The sequence below is a fragment of the Bison bison genome, unplaced genomic scaffold, assembly GCF_000754665.1.
Source record: "Bison bison bison isolate TAMUID 2011002044 unplaced genomic scaffold, Bison_UMD1.0 scf7180017864329, whole genome shotgun sequence".
NCBI lineage: Eukaryota > Metazoa > Chordata > Mammalia > Artiodactyla > Bovidae > Bison > Bison bison.
Window position 1 is genome coordinate 2,731,452 of NW_011494901.1, and position 23,184 is coordinate 2,754,635.

General features: G+C 43.8%; 1 protein-coding gene across 8 annotated transcripts in view; it reads right to left on the bottom strand.

Moving 5' to 3' along the window:
* Positions 1–23,184, bottom strand: part of ARHGEF28 (Rho guanine nucleotide exchange factor (GEF) 28) — a 325,034-nt gene that overhangs the window by 116,776 nt on the left and 185,074 nt on the right. Inside the window, exon 1 of one of the 8 annotated variants that reach the window (XM_010853545.1) lies at positions 18,252–18,976. The exons of the other annotated variants lie outside the window; for them this stretch is intronic. Coding sequence (XP_010851847.1) covers positions 18,252–18,336 — 85 coding nt within the window. The 5' untranslated portion in view covers positions 18,337–18,976. Of the gene's footprint in view, positions 1–18,251; positions 18,977–23,184 lie in introns of those variants that run through there. 8 annotated transcript variants of the gene reach the window in all.

Genomic DNA, 23,184 nt, shown 5'->3' on the forward strand with positions numbered 1-23,184 from the left:
GATCCCTGTCTCCTGTACAATGTCATGAACCTCTGTCCATAGTTCATCAGGCACTCTATCTATCAGATCTAGGCCCTTAAATCTATTTCTCACTTCCACTGTATAATCATAAGGGATTTGATTTAGGTCATACCTGAATGGTCTAGTGGTTTTCCCTGCTTTCTTCAATTTCAGTCTGAATTTGGCAATAAGGAATTCATGATCTGAGCCACAGTCAGCTCCCAGTCTTGTTTTTTGTTGACTGTATAGAGCTTCTCCATCTTTGGCTGCAAAGAACATAATCAATCTGATTTCGGTGTTGACCATCTGGTGATGTCCATGTGTAGAGTCTTCTCTTGTGTTGTTGGAAGAGGGTGTTTGCTATGAACAGTGCATTTTCTTGGCAAAACTCTATTAGTATTTGCCCTGTTTCATTCCGTATTCCAAGGCCAAATTTGCCTGTTACTCCAGGTGTTTCTTGACTTCCTACTTTTGCATCCAGTCCCCTATAATGAAAAGGACATCTTTTTTGGGTGTTAGTTCTAAAAGGTCTTGTAGGTCTTCATAGAACCGTTCAACTTCATCTTCTTCAGCGTTACTGGTTGGGGCATAGACTTGGATTACTGTGATATTGAATGGTTTGCCTTGGAAACAAATAGAGATCATTCTGTCATTTTTGAGATTGCATCCAAGTACTGCATTCTGGACTCTTTTGTTGACCATGATGGCTACTCCATTTCTTCTGAGGGACTTCTTTCCGCAGTAGTAGATATAATGGTCATCTGAGTTAAATTCACCCATTCCAGTCCATTTCAGTTCGCTGATTCCTAGAAAGTCGACGTTCACTCTTGCCATCTCCTGTTTGACCACTTCCAATTTGCCTTGATTCATGGACCTGACATTCCAGGTTCCTATGCAATATTGTTCTTTACAGCATCGGACCTTGCTTCTATCTCCATTCGCATCCACAGCTGGGTATTGTTTTTGCTTTGGCTCCATCCCTTCATTCTTTCTGGAGTTATTTCTCCACTGCTCTCCAGTAGCATATTGGGCACCTACTGACCTGGGGAGTTCCTCTTTAGTATCCTATCACTTTGCATTTTCACACTGTTCATGGGAACAGTATGAAAGGTCTGGGAGATGTTACAAGGGCAATGGTGCCAACTGACTTCCTCCTTGAATCAGAGTTAGAAGAAAACGGAAAAGGAAATACCTGCCTTACTAGGTGACTCAGAGTCATCTCGTGTTAGGCTGGGACACCATATCAAAGATCAACAGTGGCCAGAGGACTTACCCTACACTTTGGACAACTGGCCTAGACCATGTCTTCATCCTGTCCCTTAGGAAATGATAGTAAGCCTTGTTGATGGAGGGCACGGCTATACAAAATCTTAAAAGAGTAGAAAGAAAGGAAAATCCCCTCTCTCCATCTGTCATCCAAAACCTGCCATGTAGATTTTTCTGGGTCACACACTGCAACTGTTTATAAAACTGGCCCCCAAATCCTTTGCAGTGTAACTCCCTGAAGCATCCATAGCCTCCACTTGCCAGGATATATCAAAAGATAACAGGACCTAGAAGTGAATACAGACTAATAACCCAAAAGAGGACACAGACTTACTAGACTTCCACTCTTTTACTAACTTCAATACCAGTTACTACAAATAAGGAGCTGCAGACCAGCAGAAATAAGATTTATTGTGGAAAGAAAAGAGTCGTATACAGTATCTTCAAATAAACATCAGTTACATACATTCATATTAAAGTGATTAATGCTCTATTGCTAGTTTCAGTTCAAAGAAAAACCTACAAGTTTCATAAAAAAAATCTTATCAAGATTTTCAAGATATATGATTTAATTACTTCCATATGTAACCACTTTAGTAGTGAATTAAGGGAAAAATTATTGCTCCCCCTGCAAAAAAAAATATATCCTTCAGGTCTTTCTTTAATGAACATACAGAAATAATTTACAATAAAAAAATCAACTCTTTGTCCTAAATGAATGCTGATTTGTAAACAGTTTTTCTTAGCAAAAAAATTAATTGTAGAGTTTTGCTGATAGTTTTAATTTTTAGTATTTGGTAAACTCATATTTCAGAGATGGTTTAAAAGTAACAAAAACTCAATTCCCATCCAATAGCTGCCAATTTTAAATGAGTAAAGAGCAGTGCTCTGCAGTCATTAAGAACAAGGGTCTTGGAATGCTTGGATTCAAAGTTCTACTCCACCATCTATTAGCTGTGTGACGCTGGGCAAGTTACTTAACCTCTTCATATCTCCACTACCTGATCTATAAAATAGGGATGATAATACATCTCTCTCATCGAATTGCTGTATGTATTAAATAGTTCAAACTTTAAGTGATTAGAACACAATCTGAAACAAAGGATTTTAACCTGACACAAACTAATGCTTGCTATTATTAGAAAAGTAAACGAGGTTATATAATTTTAATTCTCTCATGGAGTTTTGAGAGTCCCTTGGACTGCAAGGAGATCCAACCAGTCCATTCTGAAGGAGATCAGTCCTGGGTGTTCTTTGGAAGGAACGATGCTAAAGCTGAAACTCCAGTCCTTTGGCCACCTGATGCAAAGAGGTGACTCGTTGGAAAAGAGTCTGATGCTGGGAGGGATTGGGGGCAGGAGGAGAAGGGGACGACAGAGGATGAGATGGCTGGATGGCATCACCAACTCGATGGACATGAGTCTGAGTGAACTCCCGGAGTTGGTGATGGACAGGGAGGCCTGGCGTGCTGCGATTCATGGGGTCGCAAAGAGTCGGACACGACTGAGCGACTGAACTGAACTGAACTGAACTGATGTAGTTTTGCTTCTTAAAAAAAACAATTTCAACTTTGGTTATAACTTGACACACATAAAACCAATCCAAGGCAACTGGAATTGCACAAAACATTCTGTTTACTACATGAAGAGCTCCTAAACTGTTTTAACTCTTATTTCCAGATTCAGTTCACATTAAAAAACTTTGCCAAGTTCATCCTGAACACAGTAACCAAAACAACAAACCCAACCTGCCGGTAAAATTTACCTCCAGCAATTTAAGGATGAGATCTTACGCAATGGGAGAGATTATAAGAGCAGGACGAACAAAGCATCCAGTCAGACAATCAGAGACAGCGTTTCTCAAGAACAAAGGGAAGATTTCAGGAACTACGATGTTCTAACATGATGAAGTGGACTCGGGCCAGGTTCTCCCTGCAGAATGCCTGGAGGATAAACAGTAACTCCAAGGGGATCTCCAGCTCTGTCCGCCCCGCACCCGCCTGCCCTTTATTCTCCCTGCTCTGTAATGTGATCTGTGGGACGTCTCCCTGCAGCAGTTTTCAGCAGCACTCCTCGCTATACTAGGCGCGCTAGTGAGGTGACGCACAAGAGACATTCACCTGGAGCGGGAAGGGGAATCCAGCGGATAGTGAGGCCGGAAAGGCGGGGGCATGCCTGTTCTCTGACACCAAATCTGTCCCCGCCCTGGCAGGAAACAGTTAAGAGCATTGACCGCTCTACAGCCTCTGCAACCTGACTTCTAATGAAATCCAACTCTGCCTCAAGAAGCCAAGGGCCTAGTAGGCAGTAAGGGAAAGCGTGGCCTATTTGCCTGGTTACATAAGAGACCCACACCCAGACATAAACAAACCTGACTACGGCAGCTTCTGCAAACCTGCTGCTGACCTGGGTTGACTCACTCTGGGTACCAAGCTCTCGCTGCTAAAGGCAGAACAGGGCCTCTGAGTTCACCTCTCCTGTGTGCGTGTGTGTTTCTCTCTTTCACTCATTCATTCATTCAGTTTTTTTTAGACCTAGAAGCTTATGAACACAGCGAAAGAGTTTATTGAGAATGACTAACCATCACAAAAAAAGGCAGGTAAAGCTGACTTTTAAGGTCAGTGCCCAGCACTGCACCTAACCCATGCCCTTCCGGTTACAGAATCTGGAGGTCAGCTCTCCTGTGACCTACAGCAGCCTCTGGTGCAGATGACTGCCTTTTTGCCCCCTTCTCTCTCTCTCCCCCAGGCCTTTCCTTCTCAGTCTCCCTCATCTTCTAGATTTGGCAAGTTGCAGTGCTGCAGGGCCAATCCTCAAACCTCTTTTCTTTCTCTCTGCACTCATTCTCCAGGTCCTCTGACAGTACGGCATTACGTACCACGATAAGATGACAACTCCCAAATTTTCACCCCCATCCCAGCTCTCTCCCCTGAATACAACTGTCTCCTTGGTATTGCCACTGAGTTGTACAGCAGCCATGTCAAACACAACAGGTGTGAAACACAACTCACCATTTTCCCTCCTATACCGACTCCTCCCAGGAGATAGCAACTCTTGCACTGTTCTCTTTCACAACCTATAGACCCAGAACCTGACCTTTCCTCATCACTCCACTACTACCCACGGCACCACCGCCACCTTCTTGTCAAGACTACCACAAGGTATCATCTCCGCACTGGCCACCTTCCATCCGCTTCTCTGTCCTTCACAGCAGAGGCAGTGCACTTCTTTCACAGACGAAATCAAATCATGCTCTGCCTCCGCAGAATTTTCCAGTGGCTTCCCACCTCATTCTGAGTTAGAGCCAAACTTTACCACAACCTACAGAGTCTCACCAAACTGGCCTGGGGCCCCATTCCCATGCTGAGGGTGGAGAGGCTCCCACACACTCAAGCGATTCTTGGACACAAGCTGACTGTCCTACAGCTCAACTCAACTCTGACACTGCCTACCAGAAGACAGCGTCAGATTCCAAAGGCTGAGCGTTCAATCCTACAAACTGCCACCCCGATAAATTTCAGACGCCAAGTGCAAGCTCAGGTTGTTACCTGTACTTATGATCAACTGGCTATAAATCCAAAGTTCCCAGAATTTCTTCCCGGGGCTTGATCAACTTGCTAGAGTGACTCATGGTCCTCAAATACACATTTTACTTACCAGATCACCAGCTTATCATAAAAGGATATAACGCAGGAGTAGCCAGAGGGAAGGGATATACAGGGCAAGATATAGGGAAGGGGTATGGTGCTTTTGCGTCCTCTCCTATCAGACCAGTCACCTGATACTTCCATGTGTTCACCAACTGAAGCTTCCCAAACCCTTCTGGGGTTTTGTGGAGGCTTCACTAAACAGACATGATTGATTAAATCTCTGGCCATTGTTGATTACTCAATCTTCAGCCCCCATCCTTAGATCCAAAGTCATCTCATCAAACACAACAAAAGCACCTGTATCATTCTCAGCACTTGGAACCTTCCAAGGGTTTTAGCTGCTCTGTGACCCCCCCCCCAAAAAAAGCAGCTAAAGACCAAATATTATTTCTTATTATAAACAAAATATCACAATTACATAATCTCCCCCTCCTCCACCCTAAACCAAACTCTCTGAAGTCTGCCCCTTGGTCTACCATCCATGCTGGCCCTGCTGTTCTGTGCCCCAGGCCATTTTCACCTGCTGTTCTATCAGAAGTTCTTTTCTCCTGGATACACAGAAGACTTGCTCCTTCCCTTACTTTCTTCCACTCTCTACGCAAACGTTATCACAGAAGCTGACCCTTATATGTATCAAATAGCAACCCCCTACGCTCTTGTCTTATTTTCTCCTACACCACGTAACATCACCTAGCATATCATGTATTTATCATGTATTGTCTGTTTCCTTCTACTAGAATGTAAGCTCCAGAGAAGGGCGACTTTGAATGCTTTGTTCACTCCCCCAGTGCCCAGAACCACATCAGATACATAGTACATACTCGGTAAAATATTCTCCAAAGGAGTGAATACTTTCTCATTGAGAAAAGGACAGAACCCCTGCACCCAGTACAACAAAACACCACTCTCTTATGGTCTGGCAAGGTTTTCTCTGATTCTGAGGGGTTTCCTGTTGCCTAGCTGTTCTTGTACTACTCCAGGTGGTGATGGGAGTGTCACTTTCGTATTCCTCTCATTCACCCACCCATTTACTCATTCATTCTTTTTCAGCACTTACTGAGTGTCTACTGACTACTGGTCCCCACGCTCCCTGGCCTCCGGCCTCCAGCCTCCGCCTCTGATGTCCCCAAAGCACAGTCACTATGGACGACCCCCAGGAGGTCCCCGCACAAGACTCAAGAGTCACAAGGCTGTCCTCCTCCTCGGGGCACTTCCTGCCTGCTTCCTCTGTGTTTTGTTCTGTGTCGTCTACCACACTGCAGTGATGACAGTCTCATTTTGCCCCTCCTGTTAGGATAAGTAACTGTTCTGGTTGGTGTCTGAGCTGAAAACAGACACCCCATTGTGCAGACCATCACAGATGTTAAGGGTTTCCTGTGTGACTCTATCGATGTGCCCTCTCTAGCAATAGCCCAGAAATATTACTCTTTAATCTCTCATTTAAAATATCAGGTAGGTTATTTTTAAAGGAATAATGGGACTTCCCAGGGTGGCACTAGTGGTAAAAAATAAAAATAAAAAAAAAACCCACCTGCCAATGCAGGTGATATAAGAGATGTTGAGTTCAATCCCTGGGTCAGGAAGATCCCCTGGAGGAGGGCATGGCAACCCACTCCAGTATTCTTGCCTGGAGAATCCCATGGACAGAGGAGCCTGGTGGGCTACAGTCCATGGGGTTGCAAAGAATTGAACTGGACTGAAGTGACTGAGCATGCATACACAGGTAGGTTTGCAAGTAAAGGTACTTGAAGAAGATGATCCGGGCTGGGGGAGGGGGGAACATTAAAAGGGAGACAGTAGAAGCCAACAATTAGATACTTGAGGAGTAAGCATCTACTGGACACCTGTGCCATACTGGATACTTACACGGGTTAATGTCACTATTTTAGCTATCACAGATAGAGCTCTGAACCAAGCACCATACAATTTTTATATATTAACTTGTTTGATTCCCAAAGCCACCCATTAAAAGCCACGCTATTTGTTATTTTTGCAGATTAGGAAACTGTGGTGCTATTTAATGACCTTACCAAGGTCCCACAACCAGGAAACAGCAACTCTAGAGAGGCAGGTATTCTCCCAGGTAGGTCAAAGTACTTTATCTAATAATTGGAATTACTCAGTGTCCTACTTTACAAAACCAAAGACATTGGTATTTGAGCAATGTCTGGTATTTTCCATTAGGAAGTTTCATTAATAGGTTACAGTATGACTTGTACCCCAGTGATTTCTTCACTTCCTGCCCCTGGAGACCTACTGCCAGAATACAATGTGATCTGTGCTGAGAAAACACTCATGCAATAGTAAAGACATGATTTCATTTGGTTTACCCACAGAATCACATGCAAGGTAACCAGGAAAAAAAACTGAGACGATACACGGATGCTAATTTCTATTTCTAGGTGACGGACGAAGCACAGGTGGTTTTCCACTTTCAACACTTTCCTGTCTGTAATTTCTAGATTTCTGATAACCATTTTTACAACTAAAATAAGGGGGGAAAACTAAGTCATGGTTTAAAAACTTGCCTCCTGTTATGAAAGGACAGCTGTGGGATCTCATGCAAAATAGATTATCAGTAAATCAACTGTATCGGGTAATAGGCATGTAAATGTGTTCGCTGGAAAAGCTGTACCCAAGCATCCACAGTATTGTTTTAAATACCTGCTAACCCCACTCTCCCTAACCACAGGAGGTATTACCACGTTCATTTTGGAGACAAGGAGGTCTACAAAGGACAGCGGTCACCTCGAGACATTAAACGGTAGACGCAAATGCAAACACAGTGCTGACAGAAACGTCCTTTCTCACTGCAGTTCACTACCTCCCAAGTTCAAAGGGAGCTCTGCCAAATCCTAAAGCATACAGATAGTCTTTTCTACCCGTGGTCCTAGTGTGTTACAGAGGAAAGAACAAAGCTGCCCTCACAAATGCGCATGAATATTGTTGAGGTACATTCAACCTTTCTCTTCTTGCCTAGTCTTTCTCTAATCCCTCTTGGGATTTTCCTGATATTGGGTTGGCTGAAAAGTTCGTTCAAGTTTTTCTGTATGACTTCATGGAAAAATCCAAACGAACCTGTTGGCTAACCCAACTTTAGTCCTGACCTGGAACATCTCTTGGCCTCACTCTTCTGAGTTGGACTTTAGGTTACAAAGGGAAACCATCCAAACTCCAAGATGAGCCTCAGCCCAGGAATTTCCTGTGGGTCACAGACAAGCTAACATTACTCAGAAGACTAGTTCACACCAAGATGAGTCTGGGAGAACCCAGGGAACGTTTATCTACCAAACTGATACTAAGTCACTTCAGTCGTGTCTGACTCTGCGACCCCATAGACGGCAGCCCACCAGGCTCCCCCGTCCCTGGGATTCTCCAGGCAAGAACACTGGATTGGGTTACCATTTCCTTCCCCAATGCATGAAAGTGAAAAGTAAAAGTGAAGTCACTCAGTCATGTCCAACTCTTAGTGACCCCATGGACTGCAGCCTACCAGGCTCCTCTGTCCCTGGGATTTTCCAGGCAAGAGTACTGGAGTGGGTTGCCATCGCCTTCTCCGAGTCTACCAAACTACAGTGGCTCAAACATGGTTCCAAAAAGTCCAATTCACCCTCAGAACTCACCTCATACTCCTGGGATCCTGTGAAAAAAGAAACGTGAGCCCTGACATGAAATCAGGCCTCTCAACCAGCCCTATCTGCAGCTATAACAGCTGATAACCGAAGTGAACAGATCTAGAGGTGCTGGGGTGAACCTTGTTTCTCCAGCCCTGGGCCTTGGAACCACTGCTGAAAACTCCTTCACAACAACAAGTTACAACTTGGCGCTCTAAAATCAGATCCTGAAAGCAGCCCTTTCTGCTGCTTTGAGAGGCCTAATTATCAAAATTATTGAGGAATAAAACTAACCTTTTCCCTCATAATACACTGGAGGCACCAAGGGAGGTAGGGAAAAAGAAGGAAGAGAGGAAAAGAAAACAGAGGCTCAGAGACGCTACAGCTTTTTCCCCACCCTTTCCAGGTCTTCATTCCTAATTGTAGTAGTGCAAAGTAGCCCTCAAGAGAACACATGTTTATGTTTGAAAAAGGACGACTCAAAGATGAAAATAACTTCCCCCAAGCTATCAAGGAGATGTTCAGTCATGTGTGGTGTGCAGGCTTTGGTGTGATTAGATTTAATCAGCAATTCCTGTCCTTCTTGAGGCAGTTCTCCAAAGCCTGCAGCCAATTTGTCAAAAGACAGAAAAAACAGGCAAGCTGAGAGGAAAGAAACTAACAGGTTATACAAACTACAGGACAGAAGTGAAAGACCTCACAGAAAGTGGCAGAACATGGACAGGACCCCTTCAGGTGACTGTCGATTAAAACATACGGACAAACTGATAAGGCAGATGCTCCTGTATGTTATCATCACAAGAAACCCGATGAATGGTTCAAATCTTGCATAATCTTATGGAAAGATACAGGCATGTGAATATGATTGTGCCTACTTCAAAAGTCACCAGGAGCTCCAATTCTCCAGGACCTAGCCCTAGAACCCTGGGTTTTTGCTCTACTTATTCCCCAAAGTAACTGAGCTCTACTACAGACAAGGAACTCCATTAGCAAAATAAAGACTTCACTGAAATGCAAATTAGTTCCATTTTTATTTTTTGAGGTATGATTTACATATAACATTAGTTTCAGGTGTTCAACATAATGGTTTCTTATTTGTATATGTTGCAAAGTGATCGCAGTAAGCCTGGTTTAACATCCATCGCCACATGCAGCTACAAAAATTTTCTTACGATGAGAATTTCTAAAATCTGCTCTCTCAGCAACTTGCAAACACCTTTTGCTTATTTGGGGTCTTTAGCAAGCACCTTTTGAATTAGTGAACACATAAATAATGGGAGCCAAGCGCTGCCTGGCATGCCTCCAACCTGTTCTACGTGTCTCCTGGTTGGGAAACTACTTGCTTCCTGAATCCTGTTCCATTATCCTGAGCAACTTCGGGCAGGTTAGCCTGAATGACCACTGGATAGGAGATTTATTGCAATTCATAACGAGGGCTTTCCACTGGCATGGGCAACAGAGGTCTAAGGCAGAAGACCCACCGGTTCTCTGCCTGCAGAGAACAGTGTGAATTGGGCTGGGGGCTGCTCTGAGGGTGGGTGGGTGTTTCTCCGCTCCAACAGGGGTTCTGCATGTGATCGCCTTGCAGGCTGCCCCACCCCATCAGAGGACCACCACCACCAAGCCCCCTCGCAGTCAAGCAGGAGGGTCAGGGCCGGCTTTCCTGGGCTGTTCCCAGGTGCCCGTGGCTGAGCAAGGCTCCTCGAGACCCCACAGGCATCTGAGAGACGCAGGAAGTGGCTGCAGTGAGTTTTCATGGCCTGCCACAGGCCCATCATGGGGCAAAGGAAGGGCCCCTGTGCCAGATCTTTTTAGGGATACATGTGAGCCAGCAGCCAGGGGCAGAGATTCCCAGGTCTCTATAGTATAAAGAGCCAGGGCAAGGACAAGACAGGAAGGAGAGCCACAGGGTCCTGATCAATACCATGGAGAAGATCCAGCTGAAGGACTGTGGTCACAGATGCCAGAACACCTAATACAACAAGCGTGCCTCAGAGAAGAGCCTAAGACAGGAAATCCATAGCAGAAATCCATAGCAGAGCCCAGGAGGACCCAGAGAGCAGTCAAAGATGGAGCCTCTTCCTCCCCCATATTACCATACTCCCCACACCCTCACCAGGAAATCAGAGTCAACATCAGCTTGGCAAAAAAGGGAGAAGAGAAGGAAGAAATCTGAGAGACTATATATTTTACTTAAAGAGACCGAGCAGTTATCAAAAATGACTATTTTCATTATTGCATCAGACCAAGTTTTCTGTTAGACTAAAATATATCCTTTCCCCTCCCCACTGCCTAGGGTAGGACTTCATCAGATCAGATCTCTTGTGGACAAAATAAAGAAATAAAGGCAAGAGGGGAAGCATGGTAGGAAGGGATAGTTAGGGAGTTTGGTACGGACATTTACACAGTGCTATATTTAAAATGGAGAACCAACGAGGACCTGCTGTAGGCACAGGAAACACGGCTCAGTGTTATGTGGCAGCCTGGATGGGACGGGGGCCTGGGGGAGAACGTGCGTGCTGTGTCTTGGTCGCTCAGTCATGTCTGACTCTTTGCGACCTCTTGGACTGTAGCCCACCAAGGCTCCTCTGTTAATGGGATTCTCCAGGCAAGAATACTGGAGTGGGTTGCCATTCCCTTCTCCAGGGGATCTTCCCAACCCCGGGATCGAACCCAGGTCTCCTGCATTGCAGGCAGATTCTTTCCTGTCTGAGCCACCAGGGAAGCCCTACCTGGGGGAGAACGGAGACATGTATATGTATACCTGAGTCAGTTCGATCACAATATTGTTAATTGGCTATACTTCAATATAAAATAAGAAGTTTAAAGGCAAAATTAAAACTGAGTGTAGTATAGTAAAACCATGCACAATACTCTTTCATATTTACTGCTGACTTTCTGTGATCCAGCCACTGGAAATGTGAAAATACGTCAGCCAGGCTCTACCTTCAAGGAATTCAGTGTCTTCTGGGTTAAGGGACAGTAATGATAGCTGTAATACAGCAATGTGATGCCTGTTATACAACTGTACACAAGTCACAGTGGCACAAAGGACAGAACAATGAAACTGAGGGAATTCAGGGGCGGCTTCCAGAATAAAGGACCCTCAGGCAGCATCTTGAAGGACGAGTTAGAGACTTCAAGTTGGAAGTGGGATAAACAGTGACCTGAATTTGCTAAACAAAAAGTAAAAGGGGGAGGGGAGAGATGTACTGAAGCATGTGAGGGAAGCTCCAGAAACGAAGGAATCTAACACGCAAGCTTTGGCGGGGTGGGGGGCGAGAATCATGGCAGCAAAAACAGACCCCCAGAGACTAGAATGCACGTCTGGACTTCAGCGGGACCCACCTCAAGACTGCTTATCCTTACGTGTGTGCAGTATTTCCTCCTACTACAGACTGGTTTCTCCCAGCTAACAGCTTTCATTTCCACCCTTCCAGCACTGCTACCCAAGAAGGAAGACAAGGCCTTCCAAATTCCAGTTTGAAGAACACCAAGGAAACACTCTGATTGGCCAACTTGGGGTCATGTGCCCACCCTGGGCCAACAGTTATGACCAGACAGGAGGAGGGTTGTGACTGGCACACCTGAATGGGATGCCCATCTCACAGCATCCCGGAAGACAAGGCCACATAAGAAGGTGGCAGCATCATCTGGACCCATGCCCAGAGCAGTGGAGGGGCCCCCTATTAAAGAATGAGAGTGCTGTGCAGTGAAGGGCAGGAGAATACTAGAACCAACCGTCCAGGCCAGTTTAACACTTGGCATCTCTCTCTGTTTTGTGCTCCATAAATAAACAGCACACAAAGATGGGCCACTGTCCATCACTTTGATACACTCTGTATATATCTGACTCTGTCCACTTGCTTGGAAGGACAGTCTGTTAAAATTTCATTTCAGACTTCTCTGTAGTCCACTGGCTAAGAATCCACCTACCAATCCAAGGGACATGGGTTTGATCCCTAGTCCAGGAGATTCCACAATCAAGCCCACATGCCTAGAGAAGCCACCTCAATGAGAAACCGATGCACCTCAATGAAGACCCAGAGCAGTCATAAAAAACAAACACAAAGAAAACAACCCCACCACTTGACCACAGGCTACTGAATCGCCATCCCTTTCATGATACCCTGAACTTGAACTAGTCTCTTCACCTTGAACTTCAACAGTAATTTGTCCTGAACTCTCCTATAGGACTTATCACATTTTCCCTTAGTTCTCCCTTAATTAATGCATCTGAATAAACAACCCATTGGTCCTTCCCCAAAACTGGAATGGTAGGGACGAAGCTCTTGAACATGGGGTAATAAATTAAAATAATGTCTCCTTTCCACTGACGGGGATTAATGCAGACATGTACCTTGCCTAAGAATTTGAACTAACTCAAAATAAAGGAAACAAATCAGTTTCAAATAGTTGGCAAAGTATTTGTTTAACTAAAGGGAGCCATGAGGGGTATGTAGCTATGTGGTTTGGCAACGGCCTTCTTCTCTCGGGCTGACAAAGGCAGGCCTCTGGGCAGCGTCTGAAATTGAAACTGCTCTGCATGAGGTTCAATACTATCTTCATTGTGAGCCAACAAAATCTTAGCAGGTTATGTCACCTTTAGGAAAATGTTTCTCTTCCTTAATAAGAGTTTCTGTAGTGACTTTTTCCTCCTATGGTATTCAGGCATCCTTTAGGGAATTTCTAGATGAAATACACATATGCCCATGAAAGTGTGTGTATTCAATAAAACTTCTTGAAAGAAAGGAAGGAAGGGAGGGCAGGAAAGAGGAAGAAGACAAGTAAGCCCCTGAGACAAGAGTACCTCATGTCTCAAAATTATCATTAAATCTTCTGAAATACCATCATACCTTTCATACGCACTGGGTCAGGGATTAATTTTCACACTGAGTACCTGCTCTCCAAACACTAAATGAGCTCATGAGACACGCCAAGACAGTGGTCTCCTGATTCTTATCTCCATTCCCAGCATCCTCACTCTCTCTGACTTCAGCTTTCTCTGAGACAAACCTAGGAGTCTTCCAAGACGCACTGGAAGCTCTCCTCTCCCATCCTTTTCTCAGCTCCTCCTGCCTGTCCTGTTCCTCACCCGACTGTCCAGCGGGGCGGTCATCTACCAGCTCTTCTCTCAAACGAGGGGTGTGTGTCAGCACTAGATACACGTGTGTGAAGATGTGTCAAGACAGTGGAAACTGTGCCCCCCAAGTGTTCCCCAGAGTTTCTACTGCCACCTCTACTTCTTGTCCAAGGTACATAAGACAGGGAGAAGCTAGGATCGTGAGACACAGTGGCACCCAATGAATATAAGAAAGCTACTCACTGAATTCACCATCTTTTATCTCTACTGAGAGCTGGTAAAATACACTAGGAAGAACAAAACCTCTGAAATCAAGGGCTATGATCTGTCGTAGGTCTGGTTCTGCATTTATTAGTCTAATCTTGGGCAACTCATTTCATCTCTCTGAGCCTCAGCAGGCATGCATGCTAAGTTGCTTCAGTTGTGCCCGACTCTGCAACCCTATGGACTGTAGCCCCGCCCAGGATCCTCTTCCATGGGATTCTCCAGGCAAGAACGCTGGAGTGGGTAGCCATTCCCTTCTCTGGGGGATCTTCTCGATCTAGGGATTGAACCTGGGTCTCCTGCACTGCAGGCAGAATCTTTACCATCTGAGACACCGGGGAAGCCCCTGAGCCTCAGAGCCCCCAACTAATAAATGAAGATGATGACCATATCTGACATACAGGTCTTTTACAAGATAACACATGTGCAAACCACCTTATAAACACAATGAATGAATGCCATTCATTCTTTCCTTTCCTTATTTTTACCATGTAACTGTTATCTGCATTTCTCGGTATGGAAATAACTTTAAAAACTCTTTAAGCCTCAGTTTCCTCAAATGTTAAACAGATACAATATCTCTCAGAGAATTATTTTGAGAATCAGATGTTTAAGCGTCAAGTACCCATCACAGCTTAGTAAACAGTGGTTATTATGATTAATAAAGTAGTACACACATACTAGTTATTTTGACTATGACTACAGAAAGTCTGGTGCTATCTAAGCTCTCCAAGGTCATTCAGTTTTCATACAGGCATTGCCTCTTGCACCAGCAAAAAAAGGGGAAAAAAAGAGCAGTCGTTCACACTTTGTGCCACTGTACGTGTGTGCCTAGTCGCTCAGTCGTGCCCAACTCTTGCGACCCCACAGACTGTAGCCCGCCAGACTCCTCTATCTATGGGACTCTCCAGGCAAGGATACTGGAGTGGGTTGCCATTTCCTGCTCCAGAGGATCTTCCCGATCCAGGCATCAAACCCGGGTCTCCTGCACTGCAGGCAGTCTATGAAGGACAGGAGCTGGAAAAGGAGCGATCGAGACACAGGGCATGAGTGAATGAAAGGCAGAAAGAGAAGAGCAGCTCACTGGAAAGACTGAAGAATCACCGGGAACAGGCAAAAGCCAATCCTTACAGTTTCAAATTTCTCATGAATAAATATTGTTTCTTGGTTGAATCTCCTACTGAAATCAACAAAATAAAAATCCAGGCATTCCTGGACTCTTGAAGCAAACAATCATGGATTCTGACCCACTCCAATTATTAACCAGTAGGTTCCCAGGACGGCCTGTCCTGGGCTGCCCACGATATGCCAAAGGCAACTTTGAGAACCCCAGGAATAGCTGTGGGGCAGTTTGGTTTCCACTGCTTTCACCCCCTGCTTACATCCCATCACCATCTAGACATCAGTCCCTTCCAGAGGCCCTACTTCTAAGTTAGATCCTCTTCTCTTTCCTTATGAGGACATGAAGACAAGTACTAGTTGCAGTTTTAAGTTAATACATAAGCATTGATGGATTTCTGCCAATCCAACTTTCCTCTTATTACTATACCCTCTAAACTTTCACATCTCTCTAAACAGGCCAGTAATGTGTGCACGTATCTATCAGAGAACAGTGATAAGGGCAACAGGGGACATTAAAAGACAGAGAATACTAACAAGGAGGATCAGCACAGAAAAAGGAGAGGGAATAAAAAATATTTCTAACCAAATATGAAAGGTTTGCTTGTAAGCCAGAAATTCTAAGCTCTCAATACCTTCCTCATGATTTCCTAGGAGACCAGAACCTACATCCGGAGAATGATGTTGGTGATGATTAGAAGGAAGGAAAGAATAAGGAAGAAACTCAAGACATCTTAAAGCCTGGAGAAATAATTAGATCATTTTCTAAGGGATAAAAGACCATAGATCATCACAATCTAGCCACGGGGCTGAAAAAATCAGGTTTCTCAGTGTTTCTTCTACTGCCAGGAGAGATGATCCATTCACAATGCTAAGATCCTTGTAAGCAGAGACAGGATCTATCTGGTTCACTACTTCATCCACCCTCTAGGAAGTGTCTGGCACTCTGGACGTGCTTGTTGAGCACTCAAACAATTCCCTAACACTTCACTTCGTTGGATCTCATCATTCTCATCTATAAAATGAGGTGGTTGGGCCCGGGGATCTCTAAGGCCCTTTTGGTTCTGGGATTCCACTCAGCTGACAATAGAAACAGTGTGACCAAAGCCATCCCTCGCAACCAGCTCATCATCGTTTAATGAAGAAGGAAGCCTGGGATACTGACAGCCCCGCTCTCTGCTACCCACCCGAGCTTCACTTGTCCTTTGTTTACTAGCAGCAAATAGTTAATCGTTTTCATATCTCAGGTACCTGCTTTCACTTGAATCGAGTTTAATTTATACATAACTATGTTATGACTTTCTGCTGGAGTTCAAACTGGCTGTGCTCCAACTTTGGATTTCAAAGGAGAATGTGATTAATGCATTCCCTACAACTCCACTGGCCTCTGAGGGTTCTCCATCGGCCTCCTAATCATTAATCTCACAACTCTTCAGGCTGTTAGACTACCCAGGCCCCCCACAACATTGGCATCCTGCCCGCCAGCCAGGCAATACATTTAAATACAAAACTACATAAAACAGATTATTCCCCAAATTTGAGTGAGAATTAGCACAAAGATTAAGGAGTCTTACAGAACTGCTACCTGCCCTCAAGAAGTTCTCCATGCACCAGAACTAGTAATATTCATTCTAAAGAATTAAGGACTTGGTGTAGCTCCTGTCCCAGAAGTCATTTAAAAGTTTAAAACAAATTATTTGGAAATAATTTCAAACTTACAGAAAAGCTGAATGAATAACATAAAGAACACTAATACTTGCCCTTTCCCCAGACCTACTTATCGCTAACATTTTACTCCATTTTCCATTGGCATCTGAGCTTGCTTTCACATGCACATGCTTTTGTTCTTCATAGATTCTTCCCCCCACCCCCGAACTATTTAATAGTAAGTCACATTTGAATCATGGCTCTTTACCCCAAAAGCAGCAGCAATTAAATTTTAAAACAGGAGAACAGAATGTTGTACAAATGGTTTAAGTCCCCAGCGACGGAATTTCAAGGATGGCAACGAACAGTGTGGGAGGTCTGTTGAGGGTGAGGCTTTCTAGGACTCCTATAGAGTCAGCTCATCTTATTCCTGGGGTTGGGAGCCTTGATTTCAGCCCAAGAGCACATACACACACACACACACCTCTTTTTATTTTAGAAGGAAAAATCCTTGAAGAAAATCAGGTACGTGGACAACTGCCAGCCCCCATTTTTCTCCAGGAGAAGCAGAGGGCGATGTAGCAGGTCATTCTGTTCTCAGATGATTCTGCCCTCCCCGCCCCCACCCCCGCCACCCAGGATAAAGCCACAACAGCAGCCCACTTTCAGAAACACCTTTTCTGCTTGCAAGCTCACAAAAGTGTTTCTTTCTCTTTGAATTAAAAACATAACCACACAAAATTCGTCCACAAGACAAGAAAGGGTTGCTCACTACCTTTGTAGCTTTGATCAGCCTGAGAAGGCAACAATCCCCACCTGCCAGGGGTGGTGTACCAGATACTCAGGCCACCTCCGCTATTCCCTAAGACCATCTTATCTCCTGGTTTCCAGGACCTGCACCACGAGAGTGGGTTGCAGGTGAAGGGGTATAAGCAGTGTGAAGCCACGCCATCATTAATCATACTGCAAATAATAGCTCTTCTTCCTTAGGCAGTAAAGCATTTTGCATACTGGTAATTATTATTAATAAACTTCTTAATATATGACTGCATCCCCTGGAGAAATTTCTTAAAATCCCTTCCTTAGAGCATCTACAAAATCAAGAAAGTAGTACAGAAAAGAGAGAACTTTCTCAGGTATTAACGAAAAAAAAAACTTTTTTTAATTAGCACACACTTGAAAACTAAAACACAAACACAGCAGAAACTGGGTACTGAATGCACACACAGTTCTCTGTAAATCCCACAAAGACCAGACACTTTTAAATCAACAAGACTCCTTACTGGCAAGGTAACACCAAGGTAACTCTGAGCAAATGATTCCAAAACATTTACCTTGTACTAAGCTCCCTGTTTATTTATTTTTTTAAAGGGAGTAGCATATGCACGATACAGCACAAAGGTAAATTTAAAGTGAAAGGAACACAAGAAGGGTGAGTAGGTTTACTTCAGAGGTCTACTGTAAAACACATATTGTGAGAGTTTTACAAAGACACGTATAAACACGCACTTCATCAGCAGGAGTTCTGCAAAGCAATGAGGAAAAGAAAGGTAAGAAGAGGAAGAAGCCTGCCTCGGCTCCAGGAGAAGTAAAAGACCCCATGAGCTACCTTGTTTGGACGCCCTCCGTCGAATCTTCATTTTGGGGAAGGAAGGCCACGAGTAGTTAAAAGGTGAGTCCGAGTCAGAATCCATCTTTTTGTCTTGATGAAATCAAACAGGCTCGACAGCAGAGACTCGGGAAGAACTGGGGCGTCCCCAGCCAGGAGGCGAGTCTCCCGTGTGATGTAAAAGGAAGGGATGGGGCTGGGTGAAAGCTGCGAACACCGAACACCGGGGCGGGAGAGGCAATAAATGTTTTGCTTCCTTCAGGCGTTCAGGCATGTAGACCAAGGAGGAGGCTGTAAATATTCAAGCCAAACTGAGAAAGTACAAGGAGGTAAGCACGGCCCCTCAGAGTGGCACGGGTACACCGCAGTCCAGTTATTCAAAAGGTCACTGGGAGCAAATGAATCATTAACTCTTCTCCTTGCTGGAAATGGAAGTAAAGAAAAAAGGTAACTGGGAACTTAGAGCCGCCTGGAACTCAAGAAAAGCTTCCCAAGGCAGGCGCCTGTTTTGGTGGGGAGCTAGGGGATGCTTTCTCAGAAAAGCCATCCTGTGCAGCGTGAGATAAAGGTTGAGGTTTATGTGTGTGGACAACCAGAAAGCTCCGGTACATAGGCAAATAAAGGCCGTCATACACAGGGCAGGGGTTTTTCCGGAGCGGTCTATTCTTTCATACGATTGGCAGGTTTGGCAGCTTTTCAGATCTAAGAGCCAAAACAGCTCTGATAATTCATTTAACAATCCAGTCTCCCCATCCTTTTAATCTTCAAGGGGTTGGAAGCTTTAACTTCCATCCAGAATTGTAGTTATCTCATTAAATTCATGCAGAGTCACCTACTTTACGCTTTAACGCAACTGGGGCATTTTTTTCCCTCAAATTGTCACCGGGTTTGGTTGTCAGTCATAAGGCATTGGGTGCCTTTGGGACTCTGATGCACACTTTCATTCCATCTCAATAGAGCTAGTGACTAATTTACACAGCCTCCCTGAAAAACTCTTTGGTAATTAGCATTCAGTAGAAGCCCGTTACTGCCTCCCCATAAATCGTGACACTGCTCAAACTTACTTCTCTAAATCCCGACCAGCAGGCACACAGATATACTGGCCTCGAATAAGCTCAAGTACAGCAGCCAAGGTCAGGGGCAGGAAAAAAGTGCACCCTAAGTCTCATCCAGGAGTCTCTTTCAAGCATAGAAGTATTGTGCTCCATTTTGAGGTCATCTGACAGCCAAATAAACTTTAAAGGCAAGTGGAAACAAGATGGGGATCTTTTCAGCTCTGCAGATCTGGAAATGCCACGATGTGTTTTAATGAACACCCATCTCTTTATTTCAATTAGTTCCTAAACTGTTGACACTCTCATGCCATGCAGTGTGAGAAAGTAAGATGCATAACCTGCTCTCTAATAGTTAATCCTGTCTGATTGGGTAGCATTTGGGTGAGGGGTACAGCTAGATGTAAAAAAAGGGGAGAAATCCCTTACTTTCAAATTCAAATCAGAGTTACATAAGCCACCTCTGTGTTTTCATATTGTTTGCTTTGTAAACATAGCATACAAGTAGATAAAAATACAACTAGAAGGTAATTGCTAGCATTACAACTAAGTGAAAACACACAATATATTCTCTACTTCGTGTCCTTTTATTTGAAAAGTATATATTTTTCTTACTCAGCTGGGTGCAACTGTATGGAAAAAGTACTCTCAACTCTAATACTAGATAAGGTTTTAGTACACATGTATCTTTCTATAAGAAAACAGACAAAATTTTGTGAATGGATTTCCATTTCTTCTATTTTAGAACTGAGAACATCGTAGGCAGCTGTGAAATGAATGAATGATGTGCACAGTTAAGTCCTAACCTGTAGATAAAGAATCTTTATATGAGAGCTGCAATATTTTTAGTATCTGATGGGTGACTAAATGTGTGCATCTGGACCAAAAAAGCTATGTGAACTCCAGTAAAATGTTTAAACATATATTTGCATTTTATTCATCATGGCAAGAACAACAGTATTGGGTAGAAAAGACCCTTTGTTCTCTAAGGCTCCAGACAATACTTGGGGTGTGCACAGGACTCCTGGCTGCCTGAGAGATGTCCAGAGACCCAGGAAAGCGAACCTCCTCCAGTGGAGATAATCACCATTTGAAAGTACTAGGTCAGGAGATACTGTTGTCTTTCTCATTATCACAGTTTTAGAACCACTTAACCAGGATAAATCCCAGGTCAACAAACTACTGCAACAGGCTGCTCCTCTACTGACCATCAGAGACAGGTCAGAAGACCTTCAGGTCAATGCAAAGACATAAAGGAACTTTGCAAAATGCAGATCTGGGAGCTGTCAGGTAGAGCCGTCTAAATCTAATTTTCCCCAAAGTACAGTCCTGGTTGACCAATTCCATGTCGACTTATTGTTGATATCAAAATTATTCCAGCAATAAAACTACTAGTACTACCCAACTGGTACATGTGAGAAGCCCAGCAAGAGACTTTCCATCCTCATTTGCTTTATTATTTATCAACCTTGTTTAAAGAATGAATTAAGTGTGCTGACCGGCAGCGCATAGTTAACATAAAAAGTGGAGTATTGTGTTGACACAGTCCTTTTTTTAGGCCAGCTCATTTTCCTACCAAAGACTTTCTCCTAAATATGGGTCATTTATCCTCCTTACTATCTATGGTAATTGAGTTCTACCCCCCCACCACCATTGGGTCAATGTGATTGCATTTAAATTAATTCAAGATGTTATTTACATCTCATTCATATTCAACAGCTTAATTTCTTTGCTTTCTCTGACTGGCTGATTACAATTGCAGCTGGCAGAATTCAACGATATATCCCCAAGGCCACTTTCTCACTAGTTATCATACAACCACGACAACATAGGAATGTAAATGATTTCATCAGCCTTACTGTGCCTCCTTTAATTAAAAATCCTTTACTTAAAAAATAAAGTCACAATTATCCAGGACACATACTGTCACCTACTTTTCAATCTTGATAAAACTGAACCTCCCTGGAAGAGTATTCATACTTTGATTTAAATTACAGCATTTGTACGGTTTTCTCATCCTCCAGTGGGATCCAAAATTCCTTGAGGGCAAGAACTGTGTTTTATATTCATATTTTTAAAGAACCACACGCTGAAAAGAAAAAGCATGGGGTTTTGGAGACAAATACAGATGGTCCCCAGCTTATGATGGTTCAACTTTACCAATGGAGCAGAAGCATTCAGTAGAAACCAGATTTGAAAATTCGAATTTTGATCTTCCAGACTAGTGATATGCCCTATAATAGTCTGTCATGATGCTGGGCAGTGGCAGTGAGTGCAGCTCCCCGTCAGCCACGTGATCATGAGGTTAAACAACCTGTACGCTTACAGCCATTCTGCACCTGTACAACCATTCGGTTTTTTCACCAGCTTCCCCGGTGGCCGAGCGGTAGAGAATTCACCTGCAATGCAGGAGCCATAGGAGACACAGGTTCAATCCTGGATCCAGAAGATGCCCTGGAGGAGGGCATGGCAACCCATTCCACTATTCTTGCCTGGAGAATCCCATGACAGAGGAGCCTGGTGGCTACAGTCCATGATTTGCAAAGAGTTGGACATGACTGAAGCAACTTAGCACACATTTAATAAATTACATGATATTTAACACTTTATTTTATTTTTTGAAAGCATTTATTTATTTTTTACTGTGATTTATTTTATTTTATTTATTTTAAAATAGGCTTTGTGTTAGATGATATTGCCCAACTCTAGGCTAATGTACATGTTCTGAGCACACTGAAGACAGGGACAGGCTAGGCTAAGCTAGGATCTTCAGCAGGTTAGACTTATTAAATGCATTTTGACTGATGATATTTTCAACTTACAATGATTTTATTGGGGCATGACCTCATGAGAAGTCAAGGAAGATCTGTATATCTGGGCTCTGCCACTTATTTACTTAGTGGCCCTAACCAAGTCACTCACACTTTCTGATCCTCAGTTGTCTCCTATAAAATGATATACCATCTATACTTCAAAGAGTTGTGAAGATCAAATGAGATTATGACAGTAGAGAACATAAGCTGTTGCTAAATTTCAGCTTACGTGTTAAATGTTAGTAAAGTTTTCCCTTTGATTATATTTCTCTTCTAAATTGTAAACACTGAAGGATGCTTATCTTCACCTCAAGAGTAATAGCTTGATTTTCAAAACAGAGATATGGCAACGTAGAAAGAAGTTCTAAGGACGTCATACCCAAACAGAAAAAGGAGGAGGATTTGTTTTGCTTCTCTGCTCCATTGTTTGACCACCAGAGACAACAGTTTTTAACACCGTTAAACACATTCTTGGGGAAAAAGTAAAAAAAAAAAAAAAAAAATACAGACAAGAGGCAGCAGGAGCCAAGATGCAAGGACAAGCCTATCTTGGATAACTTAGCCACACACAGTGGTAATTTCAAGCCTCAAGTTCCGAAAGTTTCAGAGATGATCAAAGTCTTCCTCCAAAACCTCTAGAAGGCACCATGGCATCGCTCCAAGTGCAACAGAAGCAGTTCTTTGCTGGAGAACACCGTTACCTTGCTTGGGTACCAGGTGCAATGGTTGGCTTTCCCTGAGAGGCCATGTTTTACAGAAAACAAGGATCTTTACAACCACAGCTGGGGACTTCCCTGGTGGTCCAGAGGTTAGAACTTTGCCTTCCAATGTGGGGGTGGTGGTGGTACAGGTTTGAACCCTAGTTGGGGAGCTAAGATCCGACAAACCTTGGGGCCAAAATACCAAAATATAAAACAGAAACAATACTGTAACAAAATTTTAAAGACTTTAAAAATAGTCCACATCCAAAAAATCTTTTTAAAAAGCAGGGCTCACGTCCACATGTAAGATGTGCTCACTGTGAGCCGGGGCAGGAAGCACACATTCACATCCCCAGGGTCATGCTCT